The sequence below is a fragment of the Hirundo rustica genome, chromosome 2, assembly GCF_015227805.2.
Source record: "Hirundo rustica isolate bHirRus1 chromosome 2, bHirRus1.pri.v3, whole genome shotgun sequence".
Taxonomy (NCBI): domain Eukaryota; kingdom Metazoa; phylum Chordata; class Aves; order Passeriformes; family Hirundinidae; genus Hirundo; species Hirundo rustica.
The window spans coordinates 31749408-31770325 of record NC_053451.1 but is presented as its reverse complement, the minus strand read 5'-3'; the positions used below and the strand labels follow the sequence as shown (position 1 = coordinate 31770325).

Here is a 20918-nt window from a genome sequence, read left to right as displayed (position 1 = left end):
CACGGCCCGGGTTTTGTGCAAACAGAGGGGGCAGTGAAGTGGCTCTGTTGCCAGATGTCACATAGAGAGCATGTGTGACTAGAAAAAGAAAGGTAGCAAGTCCTCTAGCACACCTGAGCTTTCTTTAAAGCATATTTTAGTTTAGATAATAAGCATGTTTTAGTTTAGATAAGCTGGCTTTAGATAGAATAGAATCATATTCAGAGCATTCTGATGACAAATTTCGTACCTAATAATTAGTGTGGCCCAAGGAACAGGTTAGAAACGTTGAGATGAATTTCTTGTTCCAGGTTTGCTGGTCTTTGTTTCCTGCAGTGGTAAAGAAGGCTTGCTTGCTCTAGGAACTGTCTGTGTGGAATTGCATGGCATTTGGATGACATTTTTGGGTTTCGCTGGGGTGCCGCGGGGGTGTTTTGTGGGTGTTTTTTTCAGAGAAATCCCGTGTAAGGTTAAGCTGCTGGTTTCAGAGTAGTGCCTGCGCCCAAGACAGGAGGCCGGCGGCTCTGTTGGGAGTCAGTCTGTGCCGGTGTGGAGCCACTAGATGGCATTGCCCACAACGGATTGTGCTTCCACACCTGCGCACCAAAGGCGGCCGAGGTGCGAAACAGCCTCATTCAGGCTGTGCATCTCCAAATCCACTGCTCAACCTCCGACATACCTTCCTCTTTACAGTGCTCAAGAGCAGAGCTCCATTAAAAAAATAGAATCTCTCATCAATTTAGCAGCAGCAGCTACACTAAAGTTATTTTTAAAGGAATAAGGAAGATTTGGTCCCAGACCTGATATTTATAAATGCTTGTGTGAGAACTCTCCTAGCACCAGGAAAGTCTGTGATTTTATTCCATTTCTAATGGAAGGAAGTCTTAAAATTGCCACTTACATCATCCCAAGAATATTGCAATTTCAACTTGACAATGTCAGAACATACCATAGCTGCAAAGTATAACTTGAGCATTTTCACTTGGCAAAGCTGTAAGGAGCTTAATGGTGGAAGAAAATAAAGGGAGCTGTTTGAATACATAAAATTGTCAAGACTCTCTGTAACTTTAAAAACCTCTCTTTTTTAGCCTGTTCATTTCCAGGAATGAATGGCTAGTGCCAAGTGCCTTTCGTTTGGATGTTGAAAGCTAAAATGTCCTCTTTTAAATCTTCTCCTGAGAATTGTGGGATAGGAACATTGTTCCTAGGCACAGTAAGATAGTTGCATTGTGAATGGCAACTTCCATTCTGCACATTAAGTTCCAGGTTTGTGAGAGCCACTAATGCAACTTGAATTATTTTAGAAGCTTTTATAAGGGCAATTATCCAAGAGGTTTTTAGGGGATTCTCTTATTTCAGATCTGTGCAGTTTGCATTACTTTTCAAAGCATGTGAGTGATCTTCTGTGTGAAATGTGTTTCTTTACAGCAACTGCTACCACTGTATGAGGAATTTAGGCATTTTTCAAACAGCTCCTGTAGAGCTGGGAGGCCATGTAACCAACAGGACTCTGATATGCAGGAGCTGTGTCAGGGGCCTGCATTTGTACTGGTAGATTGAAACTTCCTTCTCCAGGCAAAGCAAGCAGTTCTGGATCCAGACCTTCCTTCTGTGCAGTAACTGGATCCCAGTGAGGAGCCAAGGTCTTTGCACCTGTAACCAAGGCAGCCTAGAGCTGACTGCAGGGACTTTGCTCCCTCTTGGTTGTGTTGCTGTACTCCCACAAAATGCATTGCATGTCCGTATGAGGTTTTTGTTCCAAAGTAATTTTAGTTTGATGCTCAGAGTGGGCAGTAAGTACTACTTCCCTACTACTACTCTTCCTAGCCCCTTAATGAGCTGGTGATAAGGACCAGGATCTGTCGTGTAACTGACTGAATTGTATTATTCTGGTAAAAGCTGTGAAGCTAAGATGTATCCATCCACTGAATATTGGGTTGCAGCTGTTTTAAAATCCTATTGGCTGCACTGCAGGAAATCCAGAGAATAGGGGCTCTTTCTTCATTCAGCCTTACTGGTTTCAGAGGCTTCTGCTGGATTTATGAACTATTACATGAATGTGTAATTAATTCTACAGGTACCTGGAACATAACCAAGCCAGGGTATACCTGGTCTCTTAAAATCAGTTTGACTTCAGTATCTTAGAAGATGCAATGTAGGACTGACACTTTTATTGGTGGTTGGATGTTTTTAAGGTCTCTTTCATCCAGTGTGTGATTTCTGTCATCCGACACATTTGACCACTTCTCTTACTGCAGCATACAAAGTGTCCTTTTCCTAACCACTGCCTTCCAAAAAGCTGAAAGAAACAAAGTGGTGAGGTCATAGGGGTGAATCTGATCAAAACTGCCTGAAAATATAAAAGTGCTGGAGGAAGTGAGAAGAAAGGGGAATGGTGTGTGTAGAAGCTATTGGCTTCTTCCTCCCCAACAGGTGTGGAAAAGGGCCATTGCAAAAAAAAACCCCTCATAGTAATGACATAAATCTCTTTTGGTTATGAAACCTGGAGGAAAGCGCACAGGTAGTAAATTGATTTGTAAATCAAGGTAGCATTTAGTTTGTCATCTATCCCCTGTAAGGCAGAAGCTGCCCAAAAGACTGCATCTGCTGTCCTGGCTGGGGAATAATGGCCTAGTTATGTGTGCTGGTTGATGTCATCCTTCAGGGTGACTTTTGGTATCTTTAGTTTGTTAACTTTGATGTTCTCTCTGTTCCAGGATAATGGGTATGTACATATTCATACCCCCATAATTACATCCAATGACTGTGAAGGTGCTGGGGAACTCTTTCAAATTGAAGTAAGTTGCATAAAGTTTGTGTCCTTTTTTTTTTTTTTTTTTTTTTTTGCAAAGCAATTCATGAGTTATTAAAGGGTAGAGGAAATGTTTATCTTTATAAAATCCTTTAATGTACTTCTGTGATTTTCCTTTTAATGTAGCAATCCTTTGTTTCAACTAATAATATAGACAGTTAAACAGATACATTATCTTTTATTTTATTGCTATTTTGGGCATTAATTAGCACTTCTTGTACTGATGGGTTGTTCCGTCCTTGATGCTGTGGAAAAATTTACCAAGAATTTACCAAGGAGGGAGGTGGAACATCTTAGTGAACAGAATTATGTGATCATAAGAGCCCAAGAGATGGGATGTGTCATTCAGGACAGACTACTACACTCAAATATTTCTTAACTTTGAAACAAAGAATTATCATTAAGCATGAGATAGTCCTTAAAAAAAAAAAGTCAGCGATACCTGAAACTCCTTTTCACCAGTGAGTACATACAGATTCTTCCCTACAAGTTACTCCTGTTGGGTGTCAGAATTCTCACCCAATATTGTCAGGCCTCCCCATAACCACCAAATTACTGCCACAATTTATTGTTATAAAAGTATTTCACATCATGGGTCATAACCTTCTGTGAAACTGAAACACAGCTATAACCACTAAGATCTCCCCTGCAGATTTCTCATGATTCCTGACCCCACAGTGATTAATCTTACAGAATTCCATCTGTGTTTTATACTCCTGTATCTGAAATTCACTCTTCTGTCTCAAACAGCACCATCCATTGCCACTTATGCATATTGGCTCCAGCTTTGCTGGTGATTCATCTGTAAGCAAAAGAAAAATAGTTGAGGTAGCAGCAATTGCTACTTGCTGTGGGGTTGTGTCTTCCACTCTGCACAACCTCGTGACAAAAAAAGCTTCTGTCTGCTTGTTCTCCAGGATCTCAAGGTCTAACCTGTGCTACCAGTGGTTCCCTTCCAGACCAGTACATGTGGCTCAGCTTTTTGCTTGTTGGGACAATAGTGCTGATTAGCTAAACTAAATTGTTCCTGTTTAATTGAGATGCCTTAATGCTACCCAAGGTTCACTCCAGGCTGTTGCATGCAAATTAAGACGTGAAAACAAGTGACACTTAATGATGGAAACATTATGCAGTTTGCAGCTGTACAGTGTATTGCGTCTTCGGTACAAATTGTATCCACTTGAAAGCTGTAGAGGATGCAGGACGACAGCGTAGGTGGCTGGTAGTGACACAAGCCTTGATGCCAGTGTTGAATGAGGTGCTAAACTGTGAGCCTGAAACTTGTATGAACTGGATCTTATCTCAAGGCATGGTTCAAGGCAGATACTTTACTCCTCCCCGGTGGGATTGCCGAGGTGCCAGTAATACCTGTCTTGGAGAAATGTGACTACAGCTGTGCTTGAAGGGTGCTATGAGTGCCAAGTCAGACCCTATTAGGGCTTCACAAACCCTTTTGCTGCTGGGAAGAGGGAAGTTCTCCCTGATTTCCTCTTTCTTCTTGGAGCACAGCTTCATTGTCTGGCCTCGTTTAGGACTTGGATTTGTTTCTGCAAAGCCCTGATCACAATTGGTCCTGGCTAGCAGAGATCTAATACCGCCTGCTATCCTGCTAGGATCGCTTCAGTCCACTGGAGCAGTGACACTGTTTTTTGACAGTGAAAACGTGGGGAAGATTAAGTCTGCCTTGGGCCGTGCATGTGATGCTGTCAGACATAAAATAAGAGTGATAGAAGCGTGTCAGACATAATAATAAGGGTGTGGTATTTGCAGCAAAGCCCAGAATCTTCATGTGCTTTTAACCAAACCATTTATCAAGACATTCTTGTCTGCTGTATTCAGTCACTTTCTAAACTAGCCTTTAATTTGCTGTTTGGACAGGACAACAGAGAGTATAAATTCATGCTCCTCTTATATTTGAGGAGGAGCCAAGGTTTCTGGTGATAGGAATTGATGAAAACAACCTTCAAGTTAGATTCTTGAGGTTCAAAAAACATTTAAATCCTGTTCCTTAAGTTTTAAGACCTATCTTCTAGCTGCAACCAGAATTGGTGTCCTATTGCTCCTGAATTTGTAGTAGTTAGAGTACATCTACTGTTAACAGGTCGGGTTTTTTCTGCCTTTTGGGTTTTGGTGGAGTTTTTTAGCTCCTTTGGGCTGTGTATAGAACTAATAGTCTCACTAGACTGCTGCAGGTGGAGTAGGTTGAAAACTTTAGTTGAATAGCCTTTATGACTCAAGAAGAAGCTACTTTTGCACCCACTGTGAACTATTGCCTTTAAATAGCTGTTTTCTCTTACTGGCACAATTTTAATTCCTTGACTAATGTCTGATGGCTGCTCAGGCCTGTGCATTTTTTTGAAGTGATGGAAAGTGAAGAGAGTAGGAATAGAAGGGGAAGAGATGGGGAAAAATGTATCTGAAGTTAGAATGAAAAGGCTTTTTGAAATATGGTCTTTGATCCCTAAAACTCTTAATCCTGTAGGATTTGTGTTTGTTTATATGTTCAGCTTCCTCATTATCTTTGTTTGGTTTTGGATGTACTGATTAGTCTGTACGTTTTTGGTTGGGATGCTCTCATATTAGGACTTGGGGTGGGGGATAATCCATATTCCCTCCCTGCTGGGCAGAGCATCTGAATGTTTTTAAAATGAAATACTGTAATGGTGAAAAGAGTGCTGTAAGCAGAGGACATGTTAAAGCATAAATAGGTCATGAGGTGGTAACTCCAGAGGAATCTTCTCCACATGGAAAGTGTAGACTTGAGGAGAAACTGCCAGAAGTGTGAGGATGACTAGGAATCCCCTAACCCACATGGAGAACTTTAGCACCACCAGCTTGTGGCTTTCTGCACTGGTTGACAGTGTCTTCCTGTGATGGGAGCATGTAGGGGAGAAAGCATGTAGTTTGTTCTTCTTTCTTTAAAGTAAATATGTTGAAAATACTAGAAGAGCTTTGACTGTTGGAAGCAGTGTTTTGGTATCATCCAAAGCAGGATGAGGTCGTTCTTGAAACAGGGGGAATGCAGATCAGCAGGGGCAGATAGCCCTCTTTCTATTTTAATCTGAAAATAATTTCCCTATACCAGCAGTTGTAGCACCTCTCCTTTAACACAGATTCTTTCCTTTTTTCTTTTTCTTATATTTCTCTTTTATTTCTTCTGAAGTCTAAAATTCTTAGCAGCTTTGTGTGTTGCAAGAAACTTTACCCAGTGCTCTTCTGTGGCTGCATCCTAGGAAATCTGCCTTACTTTTGTCCTTGTGACCCAGCTGCGTGTCTGTTCCCTGCTATTTTCAGTAGCCTCCCACTCTGTCTGCAGTGTTGAAGACTCCCTGCTTTCTGAGTCTCTTGCTTTCTTTTCCAATTTGCTCCCTGGAAAATTTTCTTTGTATGGCCACTCTCAGCTGCTGTGGAGAAGGTGGAGGCTTCTCTGTGCTCTGTAAGAACCTGTCTGGCCCAGGACACTCCAGCTGGTTCAATGTGGGTCTCCACAGCCACTTTCCCTGTTGCCCAGCTGCAGCCTTTTAAGAGAACCCAGCACGCAATGAGTTCCAAAGCATAACAGCTGTATCATGCATTCACAGCCCGTTATAGAAGATCTCACATGCAGTTTTTATTGCCTGTGGCTGTATTCCTTCCTGGGACCACTCTTTACGTGTAGAGCTGTGTGCTGCACTCTGCCTCCAGCAGAGGTAAAATGCGCTCAGTGTGAGGCTTGGCTCTTCCCACACACACACACCTCATGGCACCTGGATGGTGTTCAGCTGAACCCAGGCTCTGGTTCAGGCCATTTCATTACTTGAAAGGATATTTAACTGTAAACCTGAAGAACCATCCAGGTATAGTTCTTCTCTAAAATGCAACTGGAGATCGTACGGTGTTCGGCTTTTGGGGGTTTTTTACTCCTCGCTCACAGGAGTGAATGTCAAAGTTTTAGGTTCCTGAAGCTGCAAGTTTATTGGCTGTGCCAGCTGTGGCACCAACAATATACACCTGCTGCTGAAGATGCAGAAACTTAATCCTACCATCCCTTTGGTACTATTGAAAAATATCCTTGTCAGCACTGATGAAAGCTGGGATCTGCCAGGGAGAATCACAGTTAAACGCAACCGTTGTAGTGGCAGTGAGGTGTTTTCCCCTTTAGAGCTGCGTGACGGTCTGGGAGGCAGCCACTTCCTGGGAGAGTGGTGCTTCAGAGATGTGCTCTGCAGGGTTCAGGGTAAGCTGGACCTGAGCTGAGCTTTTCCATGTCCTAGCTCTCCCAGTTTCTGCTTGTTTCTATCTGATTCATATCCGCCTGTCCAGTCTGTATTTATGAGACGTTACGCGTTCCAGTACATATTTGAGATGTGTTTCTCAGCAGAACCAGCTGCTGCTGCTCAGAGCAAGTCCAGCTGATCAGAATTAGGACTGAAATTGCAGAGGACTTTGTGGAAGTTTGGAATTTTGCAGGGGTTGCCTAAAAAGGAAAATCCAATCATGTTTATAATGGAGTGTCACAGAGGGCAAATCTGGATTAAAGATGTGTTTCTGGGAAGCTGCAGCAGCATGGTGGTGTGGGCCTGGGCTAGAGCTACAGCAGTGATTTCTATGAGCTTTTCAAGTCTTCTCTGATCCCTTCTTGCTTTTGGCTTGCATAGAGTGTAAGACAGAATCAAACAGTTTGTACTCTCCTGAAGCTAATTGCCTCGAGGAGAAGTTAATGCAAGACTGACATCAAAGGGAATATTTTTAAATTAAATCATTAGACATTTGAGGGGATGAAGAACAAAACAGGTACTAAATCCAGTTGTTCTTGTATTTAGAAGGAGAATAAAAAGTCTTTGAAGTTGACGTCAAATACTAGTATGTTTATAGCACGTTTACTCTGAGATGTTTCATAGTTTCCCTCTCCCTTTTCCCCCATTGTAATTTAGGTAGTTTTCAGCTCTGGGATGGAAAGGGCTTGAAAGGAAACCCATAGTTCCTTTCCTAATCTTATACTGAGTCTGTGTTTTGGGAATTGGGAGAAGCATCCACCTAGTTTAAGTAAAAGCAGCACAATGCTGTTGCTTCGTTTTGCTGGTCATGGGCATGAAAACCAATCTCTGTCAGCAGTGAAGGGATGGTGTCCACTACCAGTTGTTTGTCTTGTGCCAGTGGCTGTGGTTTCATATCCTAAGGAAGCCATCTTGAGCTAAAAGGGCAAGCATGAATCTGGGGCACAGGCTCCTGGCCTGTGCTCGAACGTGTGAAGTGGAGGAATCACCTCCAGTGGATTAGCCCATACTTGTACCTGTGAAATGTGCAGCTGCTAATTATTGCTTGCTGAAAGGGGAGGCATTTCATTTTTCCAGCATAGAAAATGTCTCTAAATTTTTGCACGGGCTGTGTTGCAGCTCACAACACCCATTGTATCGAGTTTTGTGCCTTAGGATGAGGGAGAGCAAGTGGACAGCTGTGGAGAGGGGAGGAGATCAGATATGATGGGACAGTAAAATTTTATTTAAACGTTGCAGTGTTTACTCTTCACCTTCTGTCAGAAGCCATTCAGGAGCTGCTCACAATGCAGACATACATCTTGAGATCTCAGTGGCCTCTGCAGGTTTTCAGAAGCCCAGCTGAGTTGTAGATTGTCTCACTTTCTCCAGTCACTTATTGTGTTTCTGTTTTCTTTGTGTCTCTCTGAGATCACATCTGATTTGGAGAATGAAAAATGACACAAAGTCATTACAAACAAACCAGGCCACAGCTCCTGGAGACAGCTGTATCCTGTTTGTGGATTTGGGGGGAAGCATTGAGATTTTGTGGCTGATTTCTTGTTCTTCTCTTGCTTCCAGTTTGCCTCTTTCTCATTGTTTAGAAGTTGCATCCTACAGGATTAGGTGGGATTTTTCACTGGTGAAACAAGGAATGTCACTGAAATAGGCTTGCAGGGAAAGAGAAACCAGAAACCATGGCTCTTCTCTTGAGTGTTCTGGCCATGGTTCTGGGGCTGCAGTATGTGAATGTCTGATGTTTATTAATATCCTCATTGTTTCTGAGCAAATGCTCTGGGTTTATTTGATGAAAACTGTAGGGGCCTGCTTCTGCATCCTTGGAGTTTGGTGTTTGGATTTTTTAGAATTGCAAAACCTCTGAAACAAAGGAAGCAGTCCTGCGATTACAGCCACAAATTGTCATATTTTCATTGATCTCTGTGGAACGAGGCAAGCTTGCTCTTTTCTTCAGTGATGCTGTGAAGAGATAAAACTGCCTTGTGATCTGAGGTTTTTAGAAGTCACTGTTTTATCTTTGTGATGAGCAGCAGAGCTTTTTGAGAACAAAAGCAACAACTTCAAGCTCATTGAGAAAAATGGCAGGTTGTAGACTATCAAAGGCTGGTGAGCAAGACTCCCTGTGACAGAGCAAGTTGGGAAGTGGGATGGCTGGAGGCAGTGGCATACTTAGCTGAACTAGCAACACTTAGCATGCTGACTCCTAGGAGCTACACCTTGAAAAGTGGGTATTTCAGTCTTATTTCAGAAGAAAGTCTTTGTTTGGAAGTGAATGTAGATCAGCCAGACCTCAGATTAGCTTTGAAGTTCTGTTTTGTTTTTCTCCTGAACCTTTGGCTCCTCCAAAGTTTAGGGATGACATTGAAATATACAAGATGCTGAAACACAATGTCATTTATCTTTATGTTTCTTTAAAAGTTACCCTGTTGTGACCTCTAGAGATCATCTAATCCATCTCACTGTGCTCAAACAGGGTCAGCTGGAGCAAGTTGCCCAGTACTCTGCTGCTGAGTTTTTTATATCTCCCCAGATGGAGACTTTACAGCCTCTCTGGACAACCTGTTCTAGTGCTTGACACCCACAGTAAACATGAAAGGTTATTCTTGTTTTCAGCTGAATTTTTGTGTGTGTTTTAAAAATCTGTGCCTGTTGTCTCTTGGGAGCTGTTTTGGGGTTTTGTGGGGTTTTTTGTTTTGGTTTGGTTTGGTTTTTTTGAGGTTTTTCATAATGGAACACTGAACTCGATAAATTTTCTACTACTTGTAGATTTTTTTGTTAAAAATATCTTATGACCTGAGAAAAGCATGCAAAAGCTGAAATGGAACTTAGTTTATTTTTCACTGCCTATATAATATGTAAGCTGTGATGTCTCCAAGTTAATATTGTTTCAGTTTTGATATTTTTGAAGACTGAATAACAAATCTTAAGAGGATATTGCATTGCCTTTTTTTTTTATTACTGTTTGTCTTTTTCCAGTGGAAACAAATTCATTTCTCCATGAAAAGAAAATAACACTGTTTTTAAAGTTTTTTCTGAAAGTCAGTGGGACTGATACAGAAAGTACTCCTCAATTTTCTCATCAGGCTTGAAATTGAATTTTGGAGGCAATGCTGTATGAAGATTCAAACTACAAATTATAGAGATTCTTCTCTTCCTCCTCTCTGTTCATCTTGGTAGGAAAGTAAAAACTGATGCTTTGCAAAGAGGGGAAAATAAGCCTGGTGCTGTGCTTTTTATTTAAACACCAATGGTCTGACTTGTTGCTCATTGTTACAGACATCAAGAGAGGCAAAGGAATCTGCAGAAAAGACCCATTTCTTCAATGTGCCTGCCTTCCTGACAGTCTCTGGCCAGCTCCACTTGGAAGTAATGGCGGGGTGAGCAAAATGAGAGGTTTTTGTCTTTGTCTGTGGGATATTCCCAGCTGGTAATTTTGGTATCCATTAGGTGTCTGCCATGGTTATCTGCCAGAAGTGGACTGAGTGGCAGTGGCTGGATGATGGGCGTGGTGAGAAGCCAGCCTAGACAGAGGGCTGGAGCACCTCCTAGATGGACACAGGCTGAGAGAGCTGGGGTTGCTCCAGGGAGATCTTACAGCCCCTTCTAGTACTTAAGGGGCTACAAAAGAACTGGAGAGGGCTTTGGACAAGGGCATGGATTGGCAAAGCAAGGGGGCATGGCTTCAGATTGAAAGAGGAAAGGTTTAAATTAGATATTAAAAAGAAATTCTTTACTTGAAGGTGGTGAGGCACTGGCACAGGTTTACCAGAGAAGCTGTGGTTGCCTCATTCCTGGAGGTGTTCAAGGCTGGGTATGATGGGGCTCTGAGCAACCTGGGGTAGAAGATGTCCCTGCTCATAGCTGGGGAGTTAGAACAACATTGTCTTTGGGGTCAATTCCAAAACCATTCCATGTTTCTATGCTCTGGAGAGTCTCATAGCATCTAGAGAGTTAATGCTGTGTGATGTATCAGTGCAGTGCTTTTGCATCTAGAAGAGCTTCATATATTTTTGAAGACTGAAGGGATTCAATACCACTTGAGCTGCAGGCCTCAAAAACTCAGTGTACTTAAATGAAAAAAAAAAAGAAGAGTAGATTCCCAGAACAGCTACGCTCCATTATGAATAAACACATCTAAATTTAGATGCCCCTGGATTTATTCAAAATGCCTGTAAGAACAGCACCCTACTGTAAAATAGGAGCATGAAGCTGTAATGTACTGCATTCTGAAGAGTACTGATTTTTTTATTTATCTATCCTTAGAGAGCAAGGTGCATCTGAGTGATATCAATGGAAAAAGTATTTACCAGGCAGGTAATCTGCTGAGTTTAGCTTTCTGCTCTGTCTTAGAGCAGACTATTTAAGGGGTACAGCCTGATGTAATAGAGTGAGATTGTATTTCAAGTTGATCATTAGAATCCACATTCTTTCTTTGGGCTTTTTTGAATTGTGGAATTGCATCTTTCAGTAAAGGTCACAAAGTCTGACAGTCAGTTAAGTCTAACACATACAAACTCATGTCATCCCATGGGACCAAAGTCCCAAAGTCTCCCCCCCTCCAGTTAAACAAATCTCTTCCTCATTGACTTTCCCCAGCCAGCATCTGAGATGACACCAGTCTTTGGCTGCCAAGTGACCTGTGCTTTGGCCGCAGCAGACAGGGCACCCCATGAGAAACATCCTGTCTATCAAGAATGTCTAGCTTGGGTATTTCAGCATATCACAGACACTGAGCCGGGTCTGAGAAGTGACTGTGTTTCTCGGGGGAACAAACCAGGCAGAAAAGAGATTTCTGAAAAAATTTATGTTTTGATTTGTATGCAAAAATTGCCCTTTGGACAATTTCACTGCAGCTATTTATCAGCAGCCAATTAAACTGTACAACAGTGATTACATAAAAAAACCCCCTCCAGCACTGGTTCTCAACATTGCATATGAGGCATGGGCAGCAAATACCATTAGAAATACAAGTCAGAACTCCCAGATGAAAAGGCCAGTCTCTAAAGTTCACATTTTTCAAAGCTAGGATTTTATCCCCCGTGTTTTCAGAAGGTTTCCACTCTGCAGTAACTGATCACTTTAAAAGTGTTTTTAGAGTCACTTTAAGTTCATGATGAGCACCCTTGGCGCGTGGCAAACAACTGCAGTGCTCCCTGCCTGAGGTCTGGTCTTTGACAGGCTCTATCACAGTCCAGCTGGCCAGCAGTGATTTGGCTAACGTGCCATGTCTAAGGAGAATCCACATTGCAACTGCTCAGAAAAATGTGCCTTCAAATAAGGATTATTGTGCCGATTTCATGCCAGCAACTCAATGTACTAATTCAGTTAATTTATTGGGAAAATTCAGTGTAGATGAAGACCAAACCCATTATGAAAGAGAATTCTATCTTTGACGGACTTGACACTTTCACCCTTAGTCTTAAAGTTGTAAAAACTAAGTCTTCTACCTCCAAAATGGAAATATTCTGGTCTTCCCAATAACCGAATCAGGTAAAACAGTGAAGGTTTCTCTGCTTTGGATTTGATTCCATGAAATTTACCCTTTGTTTTAGCCAGACTAAGTTCTTCATGTTTATAAAATTGTCTAGTCTTCAAAAATTCCCTTTAGCTTAATATAATGTTGAATGTTGCAGTCTTAAGGGTCTTTAGAACACATTGTTCCTGAGAATTTGTGGGAGGAGACTGAGATAGAAGTGCTGGGGAGAACCTTCCCCATCCAGTCTTGACCCATATTCTCTCGTGACTTGCAGGACTTGGGAGAGAGACAGATCCTGCAGAAGTCCATTAGAAAGCAGAGGCGGAGCAGGATAGGTATGAGAGGCAGGTAGGAACTTTTGGGGGGGGTTGTATGTAGAGGGGGAAGGTCAAGTAAGCAGCCATGTAATTTTGGGGTTAGCTTTTAGCTATTCAGAGCTCATGAGCAACCTCCTACCTGTAGTTGGAAAAGGCTGGAAAGGGAGGTATGGACAGGACTTAGCAGATGAGTCTGGAATCACATCTTTTGTGTCCTTGCAGAGAGTTCATTGCAGACCACAGGCTATCACCTGAATGCCCATGCTTGTATGTTGTCCAGGGCTCTGTTTGGTGGCAGGGTTGCTTGGGATGCTATTCCTGATCACAGCAGAGAGCAGTGAGCCATTTATAGCTGGCAAGTTTTTCCTTTGGGGAGAAGTGGGAAGAGAGATGTTCCTGTGTTTATTGACAGTCTGCTGTGCTCTGTGTGCTTGTTATTGAAGGGAAGGTCAGAGGAGTTCATCTTGTCTCTGTGTGACACAAACGGCCTACTTGGCACAACTTGTCATTTCATTGTGCCTCATCTTAGCAGTGACGGCATCTAGGTTGTCTGCTCAGCGTGTCTGAATCATTGTCAGCTGCTGTAAATCTATGGGCTTTTTAAGGTCTCCAGAAAAGTCTTTGTTCAGTAATACAGCTCTCCCCTTCAGTGTCCTCAGGCTCCAATGAGTCAGTAACCATTGTGTGTGGTAGAAGTGTAGGGCTGTCTGTGTCCTGATATCTGGTTTGAAATGTCATTGGTTTGCTGTGAGGTCCATGTGGTATTTCCTTTTCCCCCAATCCTCTGGTGAGGACAAAGGCCACTTTGGGGGCCTGAGCTGGGCTGGAGGGTCTGTGGTAGCTGAAGGTGATTCAGAGGCATACTGGAGACAGCCAAAGCCGATTGTTGTCAAGAAGTACACCTCGCTGGCTGTAGTTTTTTTTTTCTTCTCGTTTCCCACAGGCTGTACCTGTTCCTCTCTTTTCAGCCCCTCTTGTTAATAGTTTAACATCAGTTTTTTTTCCCTTGTGCTACGTTTCATCCCAGGCACTGTCTGTTCTGCCTTTTGCGTCATGAGCTTAAATAAAATTGCTTTTTCTAAAACTTCTGGGAGCTATCCCCTCCCTAAATGGCAGCATAAATTATCTCCTCATTCCTTGCCCTCCTTAGCCCTGTTTCTTTTCTCCTCTCTTGTTCATCTCACATTCTCTTGAAGTTCCCTGCAAATGGGTAAAAGGCTGAGGGGCAGCCTAATAGCAGCCTGGTAGGACCTACAAGGAGGTTCTCCAAAGACAGGCCCATTCCTTGCAGTGGTGAATGACAGGAAGACAAGAGACAATGGGGGTAAGTTGAGAAAAGTGAAGTCCTCAGTGGACATTGGGAGGAAAATAATGGAGAAATCTCTCAAGCACTGAAAAAGATTGATGAGAGAAACGGTGTGCTCTTCATCAGAGGCGCAGCTAGGTGGAGCCTCGAGCTGGTCTGGCCTTCTTGCTGACCCTGCTTTGAGCAGAAGACTGGACCAACGACCTCCTGAGGTCCCTTCCAGCCCAAGTAATTTTCTTCCTCAAAGTTTTTTCTTGCCTTTGTTCTCATTGTCCTCTCCACCTATTTCAGGCACAATACCATCTTGGTGGATTGTCTCTTTAGCTCAGTTTCAGTTCACCATCCCAAGGACTCATGTTTTCCTGCTAACTTAAAATCTCAGCCTTTCATTCTTTCTTCTGCCCGCCAACACCTACTTATCAAACTTGGTGTAGATGCAGCTTAATTAATCCCTCTCTCCTCAAGCACATCCCCCTGATTGCTAAACCATCGTGCATTCTGCAGCTCTTCTGCCTAATCCAGATATTCTCTGCAATCCTGCAACTGATTTTGTAGGTTACAGAGGAGGCCTAAAATGCATTTCAGTCATCCAAACTATTTTGGTTGTGTCTGCCTGAGTTTGTAGAGAGCTGAACTCAGTGAATTCCCTGTTGCTTGCAGAAGGTACTAAAATCACACTGATTTCACTTTTAGAATGCCAGTACTTCAGTGTGTTTCAAAGCAGGGAGGATGGAGAATGAGAGAGAGAGAGCTGTCATTTTGATGTTCAAGAAAACACTGCAGAGCTCAAAAGAGATGTGTCTGAGGCTGCCTCCCATAAAAGAGGCTTCATTCTCAGCAGTCTGGCAACACACGCTCTTAAAATTTGATTCCAAAATGACTTGCTAATGATGAAACGGGTTGTATTGTGTTTAAACAAATATTTGCTCTACGCTGTACAATTTTACATGCTTCTGAATGCAGCTGCAGGAATGATGTCCAGTTGTATAACATTCCTGTTGCTAAGAAGTAACAAAAATAAGTGTAATTATTTATCTTGGATGTCTGAAAAAAAATTTCTTACATTTCTTGCGCAACATTTGTTTGAGTCTGAGTCATAATGCAGACTCTTATAATTAGTGCACTAACTTCCATTAATTAGGCTGACACTAAATTGGATCTATAAAAAGCAATCGTGGCATGTCTGGTTTTAATCAATTACTGCATACTTCAGTCTGGTTCTTGACTGCTGCAGTGATTGTTAATGACTTTGTATTAACTGGGAGGCCAAATACATGAACTCTGTAGGTGCAACAGTGAGTCTAGAGTTGCTTGGCTAGTTGGGGCTTTTACAGTGCACATGGATGTCCTGTTGGTTCATTTTTCCTCTCTAACTTTTTTGGGAATGTAAGCAAGTAACCTGCAAGCATGGTGAGGATAGCTGCAGTTCAGCCACGTTCTGGGATCCTCACATGGGGGGCTGAATACAATCCCACCAGTCTTGGATTGTGTGCTCTTTGTGTTGCATCCTCGCTGTAACAATCAAGTGCAGGGAGCAAGAGAAGAACCAGTTTTATGCTCATCTGGTGAAAGGTGTCCTCAGCTGAAATGCTTGGTCCTCATTTTACGAGTAAGCTAAGTTGAACCAGTATGTTTCTGTCTTGAATCCAGCGCACAGTCCCTTTTCCTTCTCTGAATACCTCGTCATCCCTGTTCCAGTCAGTGGTAGGTGCTCTAGGATCTGTCAGGAGAGCCCAGCATCCCTGTGTGTGTAGGGCATTGCAGCTCCACTTCATCTGTGTGTCTGGACAGCGCTGTGAGAGCTGCAGGGGGTTTAGAAGCTATGGTTTTGTGGGTGACAGTGGGTCTGTCACAGCCCTCTGCCCACGTTACTGTGCCATAGGAGCCACATTCACGGTGACTTCTGCAAACTTATTTTACTTCCTGACTGGGGCAAGCGAGAAGCCTGTGGGCAGCTCAGCTGAACAAAAGTGGCAAAACCATCACGGTACAGCACCGTGGTAAACTTGATAGCTTATGAGAGCATGGACCTGCCTTGTCCAGGCTGCAGCTCCTGCTTCTCAAGGAGTCTCAGTGCCTCGGGAAGCGGCTCCAGGATGAGATGTGAAGTCAGGCAGCTTCATCCCTATTTGCTCCCACAGCTTTCCTTAAAATAGATGCATAAACCTATTAGCACACGCCCTGAAATGCTTCAATTTGCAGTCATTGTACTAAAGTAGAATAGAATATAGATACATATTGTAGTCAGCTGAAATGTGTTGCATTTTATACGGATTTTAGTAATTTTTTTTGGATACAGTTGCTTACTTTATTTAGTTACTTTGTTTAGGCTTTGGATGTTTTCAGTAGTTGCACCCAAACTTTGGAATGTGGCCTGAACCATGACTCCCTTTGTTCAGTAACGCACCCGCTGATGCTTTTTCATGTTGTGATTGATACTTGCAGAGTTCATAAAACCAATGTTCATCTGAGAAATGAAAAAATTAAAATTAAATACCCTCTTCATGGCTGTTATAATGCAGTTTCTAAAGCACATGAGGTTTTTTTCCATTTTGAAAGGAAAAAGATTTAACCCAGTTGTACTCCCCCAGCATGTTGGTAGTGCATTTTAATGCCTTAGAGTAGGAGTCAATTGGATGATTAAGTTTGAAAAACATCTTAGCTACCTGTCTTATTTAAATCTTTGAAATATTTTGTATCTCTCCTTTGTAGAATATCTCTGTTAGCTAGAGCATGGAAAATGATTATTTGAATAAATCCTCAACTACTCTGGTGGCTTTCATCAACCCAGCTTGAGTTTTTGTTGCTAATCGGTCATTTTATTGACTTTAATTAGAAACAATAATATCAAAACTTGGACAAAGCAAGACTCCACTGACAGTAAAGTACAAGACTATTCTATAAAGGGGTGGAGGACCCCGGTTGATGAGGTGTTTGAGCCTGAAGCAGACAACTTGTATGATTCTGAGTAACTCTTATGTCCTATGTCTCAGTTTTCCTCTATCCTCCTGCCATCTGTAGACTAACAATGCAGCGTCTAGCTCTGCTGTGAGGTTTAATAAACAAACTTCTGAGTGCTTCACCAGGTGATTAAGGTATGTGGGTCACTTTGTTTATTACTCAAGTGTGCCTGGATCAAATTCAAGCAGAGGGGGATGACCTGGGAAGGATCCTTGTCCCATCTTCTGTTTTGTGCTGCTGAAGCCAGAGCAGAGGCTGTGGCAAGGGGAGAGCAGGTCCTGGAGCGTGGCAGGAGGGTGCTGTGCACTTGCAGCCTCGTTGGAGGTTGCAGCGAGAGATGCTGCTGCATTGCTTCAGTCTGACTGGCTGCAGGGGGAAGTTGGCACTTCCCAGTCCCTGTCTGAGAACTTAGACAGCGTTTTAATTTATGTATTTATTTTTGGCTGCTTACGAAAGGAAGTACAGTCCCATCTTGTCATAGCATGAGCCAAAACCTCAGCACTCAGCACACCAGCTCTGCTGCCCAGGCCTGAGCCTCACATACTGCTACAAAAGTCGTTGTCAAGGTGCAGCTTTTCTCATCTGCATTTCTCTCTATAGAGGGCAAGCAGAAATGGCCTATGAGGAGTCTTTCAAAACGCATTTTTCTGAGTAAAATGCAGTCCCTTCTGCTGTCTTTTCAACAGAAACGTGCATTTTCATTGGGCAGAGTCCAAAGCACCAGACAATAGTAATGGGAGTATTATTTTTACACTGAGGTTAAAACACAGATATTTCTGTCCAACTCCAACAGTAATTTTTTAACATAGTCTACCCAGGATGTAAAATATTCTGCCTCTTCTCCACACTACTAGGCATCTGTACCTTGCTGTCATCATTAGGAGCTCTGGGCTTCCAGCTCCTCCAACAGTTAGGCCTGGGAAACATTGGGCTGATATTTTGAACGGTTGTCTGTGTGTGTGGTTTTGTGCACAGGGCCAGAACATCTTTCAAGAGACAAATTTCAGCATCACTGAACAATCCTATTCGTGTTCAGGTCAAGCACCGCAGCCAACTGGTGCGTCCTGGCAGCTGAGCAAAGTCACCTGCTTATTTCAGAGGAGCAAGCAGGTCCTCCATGCTCAAAATGAATAGGGTCATGCCAGAAGAGAGTGGAATTAAATCCCTTCCTGAGAGAAAGGACAATGGGTAGATAAAGCTAAAATCCTGGGCTTTTGGGTCTCTCCTCTGCTGACATCGTGTGCTGCTTCGTATTTGGGTTAGAAGTTATTGTTTCTAGAATTTCTTGCCATCTAGATTTTAGTGTGTGTATGGCAGGGAAAGGTTGGTGGATTATGGTGCAGGGGAGCACGCTGTGTTGAAGGGTTACATGTTGTGTTCATCTAGCATGGCCAAAGATGAGATTTGGCACAAGTCACTGTTCAGCTAAACTCGTCCCTGCTGATCTTGCCAGAGTAATCAATATATTTGTGTTGACAGAGGCGTGTGTTGTATTTTTGGGTGACAGCAGGGGCAGCATGAAAATGAGTTGATCCCCCTCTGCCATGCTGGTAATGTATTTTTATGGCTTACATAGAAATCACGGGGGTGATGAAGTTTTGAAAAACATCTTTGCTCCCTGTGTGTACTGGTGTGGTTTGGTGCTTAGCCCTGAGTCACAGGAACCAGCTTCTGCCTCCAGCTGTATCACTACTGTGTGGTGTGCCCTTGGCATTGGTTGTAAGCTGACTGTGCAGGGATTGCATCTTCTTGATTAATAGCCGTGTTCAAAGTTATATGCCCTTGGTTCAACGGCACAAATAAGTCTTTATTACCTCGGTAGCAGCGTGGTGTCCAGGCTCAGAAAAGGAGCACAATCCATTCCTGGCTTGGGAGCCATCAGCACAATTAATTCTATTTGGATTGCACTATAAAAGTTGCCAGCAAGGCAGAGACACTGAGGCCTAGAAACATTGCGTGAGTTTAATTAAAAGAATGATTTGAAGCAGCTTTGGGTACGGATACTTATTACTTCTCTATTGGTTCCTCTCACTTCCTCCGTAATGAAATGTCAATGAACTCAAACGCAATGAGCTGTAATTCTGCGTGGCAGAAAGCTCCCAAAGGTGGCTGCTTCTGGAGACTGTTTTAGTAGTGTGTGAAATGAAGGTGAAAGGGGGGGAAGTTTCTCCCTTCCTGGCTGTTCGTAGGGTGGAGACACACAAGTGTGGCCTGTGCAACAGCGAGCCTCCACCATCTGTGCAGAGGATGGCTGTGCCCCGGCAGCGCTTCCAGATACTGCTTTGGTGTCCGAAGGGACTCCTGGGAGCCAGTAGCTAAAAGTGGCTGGGCCCTTCCCTGGGCTGGGGTGAGCAAGCTCAGCCTTTAGCAGGATGGGCTCTTGATGCGTCTCAGTGTGTCGGAAGGAGTGCTGTGGGTATTCTCTTGGCCTCCACATTGAGCTCTCAAATTTTCCCAGAGAACTGGGCAGAGCAGAATACAGTCACAGAAAGGGAGCAATTAATTAAGCGGCTCTGTGCCTTCTTGCGGTGTCGACCCCGGTAGCGCCTGTGAACCGCAGAAATGCGCTCGGGCTTGCTGGCCAGAGCTCTGATCTGGGCAAAGCCGACTGCAAAAGGATTCGTTTCAAAGCCTCTCTTGTATTCTCTGCTAGCACGTACAAGGACAGTGTTACAGACATTACTGCGCTGCCTGTAATGGCCAAGGAAAAAGGCTCAACAGATTAGTGGGCTTTTTTTTTCCCCTCCTGTGTGTATGCTTTTGTTGGAGATGAGGAATTAGCGCTACTGATTTTTTTTTTTTTTTAAAGACCCTTGAGTGCCCACAACCCAAACTGACCTAGGCACTTTTGGAGACTTAGACAGAATTTTCAAGTTATTTTTAAATGCTGGAAGTCTTGCAGAGGTCTGGGAATGTTAAATGACTGATTATTTGCATCATCGAGCACAGGAGTCACAGCCCTGCACTGAGGCTCCATTGTGCTAGGTGCTGAATGCACACAGAACAAAATGACTGGTTTGCTCTCAGTACCATGAAATCAGAGCAAAGTGAACTCCCATCCCTCTTTTCTGGTATATATGTGCATGCTCAGTGTGATATAGCAGTGTATCAAATCACAGATACGTTTTTTATAGCAGATGAAGTACAAATAAAGGCTTGATTTGTATAGTGGGCATTTGCTTGATATCTTGAATGGCAGGGCACAGTAAACAGTATATCAGTGCCTGGATGGAAAATAATTGTTCACACACAGAGCTGATAACAGTGACTATATTTTAGTTGTATTTCTGTTATGTCCAGGCCTCTGGACATTGCTGTTACCAGATGACTTGCATTTACTGTGCTCCTTTGATCGCTTTGCCAGCGTGACATCTGGCTAGTATCCCTTTGCCAGGGTCCCAGGATCATGGGGACGTTCTCACAGTTACTTCTATCTGTCTTCTTCCTTTACAGATAGCCTGAGAAATGAATGATTCCTCCCCTCCCTGCAGATGGAGGTTTATTTGATGGGGAGGGGGGCTAGGGGGTGAGTGTTGTTTTTCCCTTTTTTCAAGGGTCAGACAAGTTCAGCCCCACACCAGTGATGTTAGGTTCTACAGGCTATCACAAAGCCCTTACACTTACTGTCACCTTGGGATAGTCCACAGAGTTGCAGTGCTAATGGTTTGTTTTGTAAACATAGGTGGTTCTCTGTGTACGAGTGCCTAGAGCTGAGGAGAGACAGAAATTGGTTCCTGTGGGAGTTGTTCTGCACTTGCCCTCCCCAAAAGCTATCTTGGGCACAGAGAGGCTTTATTCTTGCAGTACAAAATTG

At 43.2% G+C, this 20918-nt stretch overlaps 1 protein-coding gene across 5 annotated transcripts in view; it reads left to right on the top strand.

The window, feature by feature from the left end:
- Positions 1–20918, top strand: part of NARS2 (asparaginyl-tRNA synthetase 2, mitochondrial) — a 48451-nt gene that overhangs the window by 5245 nt on the left and 22288 nt on the right. For all 5 annotated transcript variants that reach the window (XM_040057193.2, XM_040057194.2, XM_040057192.1 and 2 more), the window contains exons 5-6: positions 2697–2777; positions 10321–10421. In XM_040057193.2, coding sequence (XP_039913127.1) covers positions 2697–2777; positions 10321–10421 — 182 coding nt within the window. The remainder of the gene's footprint in view (positions 1–2696; positions 2778–10320; positions 10422–20918) is intronic.